We start from the raw sequence: 14,186 nt of genomic DNA, 5'->3' as shown, positions 1-14,186 counted from the left end.
CACACAAAGGCAAGCAAGACAAAAAAGCCATAGAATGAAATCGTTTTGAGTTATGAAATAGAAAACAAAACAAAATAATACAACAAATCCAGAAATAAATCCAAACAGATGTTATATCAAAATATAAATGGGCTAAATTCACCTGTTAAAAGGAAAAGACTTTCTGTTTGGATTACCAAGTAAAGCCAAAAAAAGTCGGACAGTATAGGATGCAAAGGCATGTGGGCAATTGTACACATAGAAAGCAGAGGTCATAATCTTGATTGCAGTTAAATTTCAGTTCGAGCGAAAATGCATTGCAGAAAACAGAGATAGGTGCTTTTCGACAATAAACGTGCAGATGAATATCTGTGTCAATTAACATACCATCAGTGTTCAGAAAAGCAAAAAAAGAGGAGAGCTTCAGCTTCAACAGGACATTATCAAGGACACCAGTAGTGGAGAATTATTTTACCTCTTAATCCACGATAGAGCAAGTGGGCAAAGAATAAGTAATAGCAAGAAATACAAGATCTGTGATAGATATATACAGAGAGACAGACACACACACCCCCGACTCTTAACCCTGAAACTAAAGAACGCTCTTTTTGGGCTTCCCTGGTGGCGCAGTGGTTGAGAATCTGCCTGCCAATGCAGGGGGACATGAGTTCGAGCCCTGGTCTGGGAAGATCCCACATGCCACGGAGCAGCTGGGCCCGTGAGCCACAACTACTGAGCCTGCGCGTCTGGAGCCTGTGCTCCGCAACAAGAGAGGCCGCGACAGTGAGAGGCCCGTGCACCCCGATGAAGAGTGGCCCCCCACTCACCACAACTAGAGAAAGCCCTCGCACAGAAACGAAGACCCAACACAGCCAAAAATAAATAAATTTATAAAAAAAAAAAAAGCTCTTTTTAAAAGGGGCTCATGGAAAACATTAACAAAAATTAATCATGTATTAAGTAATAAAGAAAACCTTTATAAAGGTTCAAATAGGTAGAACTAGGACAGATAACTTTTTCTGATCACAGTGTGATAAAATTTGAATTTAAGAGCACAACTAAAAAAAGAAGCAGCTCCTAACACTTGGAAACTAAAAAAAAAAAAAAAAATAGAACAAAAAACTCTGTCTTAAACAATGCTTGGGTCAAAGAAGATATGCAATTCAAAAGTGCATAAAATCTAGAAAATAGTCTTAATGGAAACTCTTCTCTGCAGAGCCCATGGGAAACAACTAGAGCAGTGCTCAGAAGAAAAATCACAGGTTTAAATATTTATGTTATTGAACAAGAAGGAGTGAATATATATGGATTAAACACCGAATTCAAGAACTTGGAAAAGGAAAACTGAATAAACCTTAGTAAAGGAAAAAGTAGTGTAAAGATCAAAGCAGAAGTTAATGAGAAAGTGAAAAATGGTAGAAATAACAAATAAATCCAAATGCCTGTGCTTTGAAAACCAGTAAAACATACTAATTATTCACAATCCTAGTAAAAAATTAATAGAAAGCATCACCACCCAAAATAAGAAATAAGAGTAATTAGCTTGGAGTTACTGACTCGGGGTGGGGGTGTGTGCAGGAGAGTGTGTCCCGGCTGCCAGTCTCTGATCTGACCTGGACGCGGTTCCCCAGGTACTGACGGGCAGAGTCATTGAGCTGCACACACAGGTGTGTACTGCCCTGTGTGCAAGCTTCACCTCAATAGTAAGGAAGATAAATGAAAACAAAAGAGATAAACCTAGGAAGAATTAACGAGGTCTACATGAATTCTGTAAAAAGTTACAAATTATGTCACAACTCTGTTTAAAATAAAAATCAATGAAATGAATAGTTTTCTAGGGAAATATAACCTATCAATCTCGACTCCAAAAGAGATAGAAATTTCAAACTGACCAACTATTACCAACTTGCCAACAAATAGCCACTTCTGCCCTCCCCCAACAAAAAGGAAGAGACGAAAAGGCATCAACCTGAGTCTGTTTCACAGGGAAATCCTGCTACAGGTCAGGTGCCGTCCGCACTGCATGCACTGTCCCAGGGCACCAAGAGGAGGACAGCTTTGGGGGCGGGGGGTGAGCACTGTTTGACACCAACAACTACAGAGCCTCCCGCCTGTGCTGTGTGCAACCACACACGTGTGTGCATACGTGTCAGGACATGAAATGAGCAGGCGCCAGGATGCACCGTGTGCAGCGGGGGCTTGTCCAGGACGGGGCTGCTGCTCTGATTCTAGGCTATCAGCTTATAGGAGATCTTCTCCATATTTGCTGAAAAGCCGCTTGACAAACTCCAACAAGTCTTGATTAAGATCTCCTAATAGAATGTGGACTTAGGGGTAATTTCTCAACATGAAAAAATGTATCTGTTTCAACCGAAAACTGACACGCTGTAAATAAGGAGATACTAGATTAGTTCCAGTGAAGCCACAAACAAGTCAAGGATGTGCAGTATTAGAACCTTACCTTGGTATTCTGGAGACACTAGTCATCCCTGTGAGACAAGAGGAGGAGCTCCAGGTACCTGTGTTGAGGAGGAGGGGCAGGTCGGGGCCAAGACGGTCGGCCGACAAGCCTCGCCATCAGCCTGAGGCCCTAGTGAACGGGTGGGCAACAAAATTAATGTGCAGAAATGGGACAAGTCCTGTATCTACAGAAACAAGTTAGATAAGGGAAGAAAATACTCCCGTGTACAACAGCAACAGCAAGAGGTGGAAAGACGAAGGGCCCCGGACGGGCCTGCGCGTCGAGAAGGGTGTGCTGGCTCTGCACGCGGCCGAGTCCTGGGAGCCTTGGCCTCACCTTCTGCACAGCCCTGGTTTTGTGAAAAAGGGTTGTTTGGTTTATTTTAATATGGGGTGGGTGGGGTGGGAGAGAGGAAGGATCCCAGGATTCTTGTCAACAGAACAGGACGTCAGAAGCAGGCCCAGTTACAAACGGGAAGTCAGTGAGTGAGTCCCTGGGGGACGATGAGCCCTTTTTGTACCGAAGCAGGGACATCCGGGCCCCCAACCTGAAACCCAGCAGGACGCTTCGCGCATTCCCGGGGACAGACATCCCCCACCACCAGGTCCCCTGCCTCTTGTCCGTAAAAGATCTTTAGCCTCCTAGGCTGTCCCCAAGTTCCAAAGCGCAAATTTAATCAGAAAAGTGAGAAAATACAGAAACAAAGGAAAACAGTCAAGCAAGACAAAAAAATAATAAGAGGTTAGCCCTAGAATGAAGTCAAGGACCTTTAGGTCCTCCTCAGGGGCTATAGATAATATCCTGGGCCATGTCCTTGAGTTGTTTTGCAGACATTAAAACCCTGCCTGGTAGAGGAAGTTAACTGCGTGCTGACCATGTCGACCGCAGACCAGTTGGAACCGGAAGGTCGATGATGTTGGCTCCCAAAATACCACCCAGTTACCACCGCCAACAGATCTGAAGAATGTCCACGAGCTGATCAGACACCCGCAACCCTCACCCCTGACGGTGTCTTTAAAAACCCTTCCCTGGAAGCTGTCGGGGGGTTCAGGGCTGTTGAGCGCGAGCAGCCTGTGCTCCTTGCTTGGCCCGGTGCTGGGCGCCCTGCAGTAGACACTGCCCTGTCCTTCACCACAGCACGGCCTCAGCCGACCAGCTTTGCCCTGCGTTGCGCGGTAACAACCCCGGGGCTGTGGTGACAGCGGATGGAACTGCAGGCAGACGTGTGGCTCTGAGGACTCGTCCTGCAGGTCGGCTCACACCGTGAGGACTGGTGTGTCTGAACCGCCAGGCGGGAAGCAGGCCAGACGTTGGTCGGCAGGAGCCTGGCCATTGGGATGGTTCCAGGAGCCACGGTAGCGAACAGGGAAGCGCTCTCTGCGCTCGTCTGGAAACACCTCCAAATGTATTCCATGAAAAAATGAACGTACGAAACAAGGAGTAGGAAATCTTCCATTTTTGTAACAAGAAATAAATTTAAGAGAAGGGAAGAGCATTGACCTTTTAGCTGGTGAATGTGTGAGCTGAGCCTGGGAGATGCAGGCTGTGGGAGGGGACGGGGCGAAGTTGGAGAGAGACTTCTCCGCATGCACCCGTTTGTGTGCGACACCTGAACCTTGGCTCCTGAGGCTGCAAAGCGTTCGCCGGATCCAGGACAAGGTGCTGCCGGGCCTCAGGCAAGGCCTGGCACCAGGGCACCGGGACCGTGCATCTCCAGGAGAGACCAGCATCATGCTCTGCTGCGCGGGCACGTGGTAGCTGGGGGGTAGCTGCCTCTCCTGTGCTCAAGAGGTCAGCCCCCGCCCCTAAAAACAGAGAGAGAGAGACCAGCCCAGACTGGACTGTCGGGCCCTGTGTCCCCAGGAGAGAGTCTTCCTGGTCCAGTGAGGTTCGTGTCTCTGCTGGTCTCTTTGACTGTGGCCGTGAGGCTGGACACAGTGAGGGCAGGGGCTTCCTGGGTGCCCACCCACTGGCTGCCAGGTAGGAGGTCCGGGTGGTGTCAGAGAGGAGTGACAGGCCTGGACACTCAGGGGCTAGTGGCAGGGCGGTGTCTGTGCGTCGGGACAGCTTGGTTCCCGGGAGGAGCTTCATCTGAGCCCCAGGCTTCTGACGTAGAGGTCAGGGGCCACTGGACACGGTGGGCGTCACTTCTCCTCGGATACGCACGTGACGCCACGGTGCCCAGGCGTCCTTGGTGCTTGCTTGTGAAGCGGGCCATCACCCCGACGAGGGGGCCCCCCTGAGAACGCCGCCGCCGCCTGTCGGGGGGCAGCTGGCGAGGCGGGCGCTGGGCTGCGTCCTTTCGGCACCGGCAGAGGCAGTAGGGGTTGAGCGTGCGGCCCCCGCGTGTAGCTCACTTCCGCCGAGGCTGTTCCGGGAGCTGGTCCGCAGGGTGCTTGTGCTTGGTGTCTGCTGCAGCCCCCAGGCTGCGGGCTCCCAGGTGTGCGCTGGTCCCATTTAGGGGCAGGGTTTCCTCCAGGGACCCGATGACTGATTGGGGTGTCATAAAGACCAGGTGTTTGGGGCCCAAGAGTTCCTAGATCAGGTCGCCCCAGGAGGACCTTTCCAAGGATGGCCTGGAGGGAGCGTTTCCAGGAGGAAGCACCGCAGGCGTCGGCCTGTCCGTTTCGGCCGGGAGGGCGGGTGGAGGAGACGCGCCCCTCCCTCTCCCCCCTCTGCCCAGGGCTGCGCGTCCTTGCTTGTCTGTCACGACCCCTTTCCCACCGGCGCAGGGCACGTGCTGGGATGGGAGCTGGGATGGGAGCTGGGAGCTCTTGGCCGCCCCGGGCTACGGGGCAGGTCGTCAGCCATGCAGCCTGGACAGTGGTGAAGCCGGGGCCCCAGACCCAGCCTCGGGGACCGGCCGCCTCACTCATGGCAGCTGCCTGTGGCCGGTGTGGGCGCCACGAGGGGTCTTCCCCACATCCCCTGTCCCCTCAGGTCTCGGTGGAGACTTGGGTGGGAGGCTAAGGGCCTCTCTCTGGGGTGTCGGGACACAGCCGGACAGCAGGCAGAGCGGGAGTCCCCGGTGCCGGCGGCGGGCGGCACACCGGGGCTGAGAGGCGGGCGGGCGCAGGCCGGGAAGAGCAGAGCTGGATGACAGCCCTCTCTCCTCCCGGTGACCCACACGGGGGGACTGGGCTGGTGGGGGGGTGGGAGGCCCTGAGGGTGGGCTAGAGAACGGCCAGAGCCCGGCACGAGGCCGGTGTCACCGTGCCTGCAGCCGGCTGCCGCGGCCTGGCGTGCCCTTCACGCGGGCGTCTCGTCGGGGGCCCTCGGAGCCCAGGGCAGCGGGCGCTGGTGTGGGAGAGTGCTCTGCCCCGCTCGGCGCCGCCCGCCCCGTTTCTGCTCCCCGTGGGTGCGCGCGGGCATCTCCTCCCTGCTCTTCTCCAGCCTCGCCATCCCCCCCCCGCCCCCACCGTGGGTTAGAGCAGCTTAAATTCCTCGCTTCCGCGGTCCCTTCCCAGCGGTCTGTGCGTGGCCTGACATCCTGTAGAGGAATTTGAAGTCACAAAATAAGTAAAATATCAAGACTGTTGAAGCCGATCAGAGCATCAATGCATTTTGAACACGCTCTCTCCAGCTGCCGTGGCCCCCTTTGCCCGGATCTTGATGGCCCCCCGCGCGCCCCCGTGACTGTGTCTGTTGCTGCTCTGGAGACAAGAAGTAAAACACAGGGAAGACCTGTGTTTGCGGTTGGCCTGGCGACGGACGGGGCACCAGGGAGAGAGAAATGGGTGCGTCTGCAGGTTTCCTGGGGCTCACCCCCCTCCTGTGCTTCCTCGTAGCTGGAGATGGAGCTGAAGATGCTGAAGTCCCAGGCGGGCCCGGCCGAGCAGAGCTTCCTGTTCTCCAGGGAGGAGGTGAGCTCGCTCAGGTATGTCCCCGTCCCCGGGGCTGCCCCCGCCCCCGTGTCGTCTTCACAAGTCCCCTCCTATCCTCGTGGCTCACAGCCCCCCTGCCCCGTTTGGCCTTGGCTCAGCGGCCTTCCTCTGTCTCAGCAGACGGCGGGCCACTCCTGTCCTGGCGCTGTCTGCGGGGACGCACCTACGGTCGTGCGTGTGTGACGACGGGCGGTGGGAAGTGCAGCAGGGGCGCCCGGGCAGGTCTGGGGGGCTCCCGGTGGGTGCCCGTGAGCGGGGCTGAGGGCGCGTGGGAGGACGTGCTCGCTGGCGGCTGGGCGGCCGGGCCAGGCGGAGGCCAGACCGCCGGCCCTGGTGAGGCTTGTGGCCGTGTTCCCGTGAGCAGCAGGAAGCCGTCCAAGGTTTCAAAGCAGAGGAGTGACATCTGAGCCGGGTGGGGAGGCAGGAGGGGAGCTGCCAGCACCTGCTGAGCCTTCGCTGCGGGGTCAGCCTTCAAGCTGTGGGCCAGGGGTCCTCCGGGCGCCCCCTTCGCGACGCTTCCTGCTCCTCGCCGCACCGGGCGGCCTCCTGCCCCTGGCACCCCTTGCTCTGCTGCACTCGCCGCCGTCCACGTCTGAACAGTCAGCCCTTTGTGCCTCGGTTTCCCAGCATCGCACGCGGTGACTGCGGGGGTCAGTGTCCTCCACGCAGCTGAGGGCATCCTCGGCTTTCCCAGGAAGCCGCACGGGGCCCCCTGAGGACAGGCGTCCCGGGACGTGCGGCCCCACCGTCACCCCCTTACAGTCGGGAGGGCGACAGGGACTTCAGGGCCCCGCCTCTGTGTGAAAACCTAGGCAGCCTCCATCTCTCTGGTCCTTCCCTCCTCCCACGGAGAGGGAAGTGCTCTTCCTGCAAATCTTTTCTAAAACCCACGGATCCAGGAACACCTTCTCCTAAGGAGTCGGTGCAGAGGAAGGCCGTGAACCCGACGGCCTGCCGTCCACCACCCGCCCTGCGGCCTTCCCTGGAAGCCTGGCCGGCCAGGGGAGCCTGGGGCCCAGGGCTGGCCCTGCCCACCGGGGGCCCTGGGAGCCCATTCCTCCCGAGGATGGGGGTGAGGACGGGGTGGGCACGGCCGTGCCTTTGTCACGCGCACAGGTGGACCTGCTGTGCATAGGTTACGTGTGTGTTAAATATACATATGTTACATGTGTGTCACATTAAGTGTATACATGTGACATTTTAAAGCATCACTCTCTTAAGGAAGGAAACTGGGGGGAAACTTCAGTAAAGATTTAAGTGGCAGCAGCTGGAGGACTCTCTCAGCTGGAACAAGGCTGGGCTCTTGCTTCTGTGCTGGCAGCTCTGGGAGATCCCAAGTGCCGTCTGCAGGTTTAGCAACTGGATAGACCTGCTCGTCCTGGAGACCGGCGCCTGCCCGTCCCGCCCTCCGGTGCCCTCACTGCCGCCTGGGTCCCCCCACCTGCCCACCCAGGCCCATTCCAGTGCGCGGAGTCCCCCGTTTCAGGGGCTGGGGGGACCCTGGCCTTGGGGGCACTGGACACGCCCCCTCACCCCAGGATGGCGCTGTGTGCTGGGCCCCGCCCACTCCCCTTCCAGACTGCCAGGGGTTAGACTCTTGTTATTCTTTCTTTAAAAAACTTATTGAACAGATCCTTGCTGAGCACCCCTGCTTTGGGTCTTACACTGCCCTCGATCAGGAGACGAGCCCTTGCCTCTGGGTGTCCGAGCACTCGGTTGGGTTCTGGGAGCGGGCGCAGCCGGACGCAGACATGGCCGCACGGTCACCCCTCCCGCGACCCAGGCCCTGAAGCCAAACGTGCCTCCGTGGACCTGGGCCTGGGCCTGTGGACCTCAGCGAGGGGTGCCCTTTGAAAGGCAGCCGCGGCCGGCGTGAGGCCCCCAGACCCTGGTGCTCCGGGCTGAGGGCAGCCTCCCGCTGCTCCTCCGCGCCACGTGCAGCTCCGCCGGGAAGCCCGTTGGTTGGCCAGCAGGACCCCTCCGCCCGGGCTGCAGGCACCCGGGGAACACGGCCCCCACAACCAAAGTTGGGCCCCTCCGCCCACCTGCTGTCCGGCTGCCAGCAGCCACGGGTGTCCCCATCCGGACCGTGCGGGGGAGCCGGGGCCACGACCTCGTCTCTCCACTCCTGGCGCTGACCCTGCGGTGGGTGGGAGGGGCTGCCTCCCCCGACCGGGCAGAGCCTCTGGGTCTGGGTCCTGGCCTGCCTCGTGCCTTCTCTCTGGAGGACTGAAGAGCCGTGTGCCGTCCGGCGTCCCGAAGTGTGACAGAGACGCGCTCTGGCGGCCCGGTCTGCGCCGCGTGCTGGACACCCGGTGGCCTTTCATCTGGCGCCTCCCACCCCCACCTCTCGGGAGGCGTCTTGAAGGGTTCGCTGCTCGTTTCTCGTCTTCCCTTTCTTCCGCTGCTTCTCTCTGAAACTCTTATCTGCATGTTGAGTTTTCTGAATTCTTTCCGTCGTGAGAACATTTTTGATCCTATTTTCCATCTTTTGCTTCTACGTCCTATAAAATTTTCTCAAATTTATCAACCCGTTCTATTTTATTTCTACTGTCATGCTGTTAGTTTCCTGAGACTTTTTTTGTAGTGTTGCTGTTGTTTTTTGAATATTCTTTTATATTTAAAATATGTTCACTGACTCTTTGATGTTAATCACGGGACTTTCTGAAACTTTCTTCTGTCCGTACAGCCTGTTTCCTTTAAGTTGGTTTCTTTCTGTCAGCATGGTGGTTTGGGCGTAGGTCTCCTGTTGATGTTCTCCTCGAGGCCCTGGTGGTCCCAGCCATCTGCGCACGAGGAAGGGGCACCGAGCAGCTCCCGGACCCACCCTGGGCCTGCTGGACTCTGCCTGCGGCTTCCCTAGGTTGAACGTGGCCATTTCACTGGGAGCCCTCAGGACTGGCGTCTGGGTCCTGTCTTCGGGGAAGACGCCTATCTGGAGGTTGGGCTGCCAGCTTCTGGGCGTGTAGCTGGGGGACAGGACCGGCAAGCTCGGTGTCACTGTGGGGACGTCCCCTCGGTCCCCTGTTGACCCGGGCAACTTTGCCCTCTACCTGGTATCCTGCCCGGAGGCCCGCTGTCTTCTCTCTAAAGAAAATGAATCTCCGGTCTTCTTCAGAGGCGGGGGAGAGACACGTAAGATCAAGTGCGGAAGAGGATGTGCAGATGCTGGATTTTGAAAAGATCTTTAACTTCTGGTTCTGGTCACGTGGAGCAGCTGCATCATGCCCAGGTCCTCCCCCTTACAACCCAGAACCCTGCGCGCCACAGCAGCCGAGGAAGGCCCGGGCAGCGGGGCAGGGGTGGCCTTGAGGACCCTGGGACTCGGCGAGCTCCCGAGCTTTCTCAGCTGCCCTTTGCCTGGACCAGCAACAAGATACACACAGCTCCCAGGAAGGCCTGTTCCCCTGCGAGGGGAAACCCTCTGACGACACCGCCCACTTCAGCCAAATACCCAGGAAGAACCCGTCCGCTTCCTGCCCCTGCCCCATGGCACCAGCACCAGGCCCACCCGGCGGTGTCACTGGGCCAGCAGGGCTCACGGTGACCCTGGCTCCAGCGGGCAGTGCAGTGTCAGCAGGGCTGAGCCGATCCTCAGGGGCAGCGTTGGAGCCAGAGCGCGACGGCGGGGGCTGGTCACCCTTCCTGTCGCTCCCCCGGCTCAGAGGGCTCGGCGCACAGCTCCTGCTCCCACCCCGGAGCAGCGGGGCGGCCCCTGTTCACCAGCCCTGGTGCTGGTGGGCCAGTGGGGAGCCCAGCTGACGCCACCCTGTCTGCAGGGTCTGCTTTTGCAGCATCGTGTCCGCAGGGACTTCCCCCTCCTCCTGAGCCGGGCACCGCGCCTGAGCCAGGTGGCTGCCACCAGGGGAAGGTTAAAGAGGATGCAGTCTCACAGCGTAACGCTTGGAGTGTCCGGGATGCAGTAAAAGCCCCTTGTCCTATCCAGAAGCAGGGCAGCTGTAACATGAACAAGAAAAGACAGACACCAGCAGACACCAACCCCACAGTGACTCAGGTGGCGGAATGACCCGATGAGGATTTTAAAGCAGCATCGTAAAAATGCTTCTGCAAACACTTACACGTCCTCTTTAAACAAATGAAGAAATGGTAAACCTCAACAAAGAAATAAAAATTATTTGTTTTTTTTAAAAAAAGAACCAAACAAATTATACACCTGGAAAATACAATAACCAAAATAGAAAGCTCATTGGATACGCTCCACAGTAGACTGCAGACGAGAGAGAGAATTGTGAACTCAAGGGGGGCAGATCAATAGAAATCACCTCACCATAGCCACAGGGAAGCGGACTGAAAACAGACAGGAACAGGGCCTCGGGGACCTGTGATGAGGAGACACAGTATGGCACTTTGCTTAATTGGAATCCCAGACAAGGAGAAAGGGATCGGGGCTGGGAAAATACCTTAAGAGGTAATGACTGACAATTTCCCAAATCTGGTGAAGGGCATAAAACTACAGATTGAAGAAGCTAAGTGAAGCTCTCACAGTATAAAACTAGAGAAATCCACACCATGACACCTGCTAATTAACCTTCTGAAAATTAAACACAAAGGAAAAATCTTGAAAGAAGCTAGAGAGAAACACTGTATCATCTACGGGCACATGGATCTGAGTGACAGTGAGTTCTTCATCTGAAACTGCGGAAGCCAGAATGAAGTGCACAACATTTTTTAAGTTCTGAGAGAAAAGAACTGTCAGCCAATGAAAATATCCTTCAGGGATGAAAGGAAAATCAAGACATCCTCAGACAAAGTGAAACTAGGAGAATTTGTCACCAGCACACCTACCCTTAACGAATGTCTAAGGAAGCCTCCCAAGTAGGAGGGACATGGTAACAGAGGAAAGCTTGGAATTTCCGAGGGGAAGGAACAATGGAATGGGTAAAAATAGGGAGAAGTATAAGAGACGGTCCTCGCATTTTTCTGAAATCATACTCGAGGTCGAAAACCCGTAGCGTCCCATGATGGTGGTGCTCAGCACACACAGAAGAAACGCACACACCAATTCTTATTTTAAAGTGGGGAGAGGGGTATGTCAGCCCCAGGAGGCCAAGTCACCTATGTGTATCTTAATACCGTCAGCAACCACTGAGAAGTATTTGCAATGCAGAGTGCTCAAAACACTACAAAACTGTCCAAGTAACCCACTGGCAGGCAAGAAAAGAGAAACAGAGGAGTTGGGAACAGAGGGAATGAGCAGAGAACATATAATAAAGTGACAGATTTAAGCGCCAGCAAATCAGTAGTTCCTTTTAAAGTAAATGATCTAAACGCACCAACTAGAAGATAACAGATTGGCAGAGTGGATATGAACACACGACCCAGTTGTAGTTTATCTACAAGACTCACTTCAACGGTAACAACAGAGGTCGGTTGAAATTAAAAGGATGAGAAATGATGTACTATGGAAACACGAATGTTTTTAAAGTAGGTATGGCTTATATTAATTGAATAATTTCAGATAAAATACTGTGGACAAAAAAGGGACGTTACATGAGGCTCAATCTGCCAAGAAGACGTAACGATCCTAAATGTGTGTGTGCCAGACGACAGAACTTCAAAACTCGTGAAGCCCAGCGATGAACCTGAAAGGAGAAATGGACAGATCCACCCGTACAGTCCAGGACCCCAACACAGCACTCTCAGACGTCGTAGAACTTCCAGACCGAAAAGCAGCCAAGACATGGAAGAACTGAACACCACCATCCAGCAACAGGACCTGATCAACATCCAGAGAAGGCGCGGTGGGGCAGCACCCAGGGCGTGGAACAGACCTCAGCAAGTTCAGGAGAATCGGCTTCACACCCTGTGTGTTGTCTGACCAGAAGGAACTCAAACCAGAAGTCAGTAACAGAAAACAACAGGGGAATCTCCTAACGTTTGGAGATTAAACAACACACTCTTAAACAAATAGCCCAAGTGCGGAAGAGGACATCTCAAAGGAGAGATAAATACAGCTGACTGATGGTGAAAGCACACCTGTCGGAGTCTGTGGGACAGGCAGAGTCAGCGCCGAGAAGGAGGGTGCACAGCACTGAACGTTTGCATTAGGAAAGTGGGGAGGTCTCCGATTTATATTCCAGCCTCGAGACCCTGAAAAAAGAAGAGCAAAATAAGCCCAAAACAAGCAGAAAGGAGGAAATAATAAAGAGCAAAATATAATGAAATTGAAAGGAGAAAAACAGAAAATTATTGGAGCAGAAAGCCGGTTCTTTGGAAAAGAATTCAATAAAATTAATAAACGTCTAGCAAAACTGACAAGTCTGGAAAGAGAAGACACAGGTCATGAGTATCGAGCGTGCACGGGGTGTCTCTGCAGGCCCTCGGCTACGTAGAGGACACAGGACACTGTGAACAGCCCCAAGCTCGCCAGATCATTAACTAGGGGCAGCAGACCAATGCCTCAGACACCAGAGACTACCAAAACTCAACCAAGATGAAACAGGTAATCTGAATCACCTTACAAACATCAGAAACTTGAATTCATGATTAAAATGTTCCCCCAAAATATGTTGCCAGGCCCATATGGTGTCCCTGAAGAATTGTAAACATTTAAAGAATAATTAACATCATTTTACACAGTCTCTTTAGAACACAGAAGAAGAGGTTACGGGGTGGGGGGATGGGTGTCTCCGAGGAGACGGTGTGTGTGGGCTCAATGGCGGCGGTGGTTACACGTATCTGCACGTGTGACAGCATCACGTGGAAGCTGTTTACCTCGTTACCATTGAGGGAGAGACTGAGTGAAGAGGACATGGGCCTCCTTGTACAGTTTTTGTAAGTTCCTGTAATTATTTCCTAAAAAGTGGGGAAGAAGAGAGAGAGAGACTTCCAAGCCACTTCCAGTTGGAGCCCTGCCTTCTCGCTGCTTCCAGAAGCGACTCTCGGTGATGCCGTTCCTGAGACTTTGGGCGCTTTTTGTGGTAGAGGCTTCTTGGCGTTTCTACTGCTGGTCTAGGAGTTAGCTTTTTTGTGTCATTTACCGTTCATTCATCTGTTTTACAACTTCTGAAGTTTTTTGGACTCTGTCCCTTCTATTTTCTTTGTCCTTTCAGGAGCAGGCCTCAAAAGAAGTAAGGAAGACCTGTGCTCTTGTTTTAATGGAATTTTGAGAGAGGTTGCACTTAAATGTAAATGTTGGAACCGGCATCTTTAACTGAACTCTGGCATTTTTTACTATTCATAAATATTTTATACATAGTGAAATCCACATCATTTAAACTGTTTTCTCCACTTTGTATTATAACACTTTCCCATGTTTTTACAGACTTTGTGTAAATATTAACATATAGTTTGTTCCGTAATGCAGTTGGCTAATCCACTTCTGGAGTTTGAGTTATTTTCACGTTTTCAGCTGTTAAGAACAAACCGTGATGAACATCTCTGTGCATTAACTGTTGGCCATGTTTTGACATATGGGCAAGCGTACTTTCTGGGTCCCAGAAGCTCGACGGTGCTTGGGCTGTCTTGTACCTAGGATTCCGACGCCTTATGGTTTTGAAAGTGGGGACAGTTCCCCCCTCCAGCAGCAGTAGTAACAATTGTGCCAAAGCAGCTGACATTCACCCAGTGCTTTCTGTGGGTCAGGCCCTGCACCCTGTGCTTTCTCTGCATTAGCCTACGGATTCTTAGGGATTTAAATCCCGAAGAGGGATTTAAAATACCTGTGTCATTGAGGCATACTCTGCATACAGCAGGATGCATCCCTTTTAATGTCTAGTGTCGCGAGGGTGAGGTACCCAGGGGTGGGGCTGTGGTAGTCGTCCACCCAGAAGGCAGGTCTCAGACAGTGTGTTGTCTTTGGAGAAGCTTAAAACAATGATTAAACCAAATAAAAGCCAGTC

At 53.7% G+C, this 14,186-nt stretch overlaps 1 protein-coding gene across 5 annotated transcripts in view; it reads left to right on the top strand.

Moving 5' to 3' along the window:
- Positions 1-14,186, top strand: part of MAD1L1 (mitotic arrest deficient 1 like 1) — a 332,505-nt gene that overhangs the window by 217,209 nt on the left and 101,110 nt on the right. For all 5 annotated transcript variants that reach the window (XM_057529233.1, XM_057529232.1, XM_057529231.1 and 2 more), the window contains one exon: positions 6,229-6,317. In XM_057529233.1, coding sequence (XP_057385216.1) covers positions 6,229-6,317 — 89 coding nt within the window. The remainder of the gene's footprint in view (positions 1-6,228; positions 6,318-14,186) is intronic.

Source organism: Balaenoptera acutorostrata, chromosome 15 (genome assembly GCF_949987535.1).
Source record: "Balaenoptera acutorostrata chromosome 15, mBalAcu1.1, whole genome shotgun sequence".
NCBI classification, from domain to species: domain Eukaryota; kingdom Metazoa; phylum Chordata; class Mammalia; order Artiodactyla; family Balaenopteridae; genus Balaenoptera; species Balaenoptera acutorostrata.
This window is presented reverse-complemented; position numbering and strand designations above follow the sequence as displayed.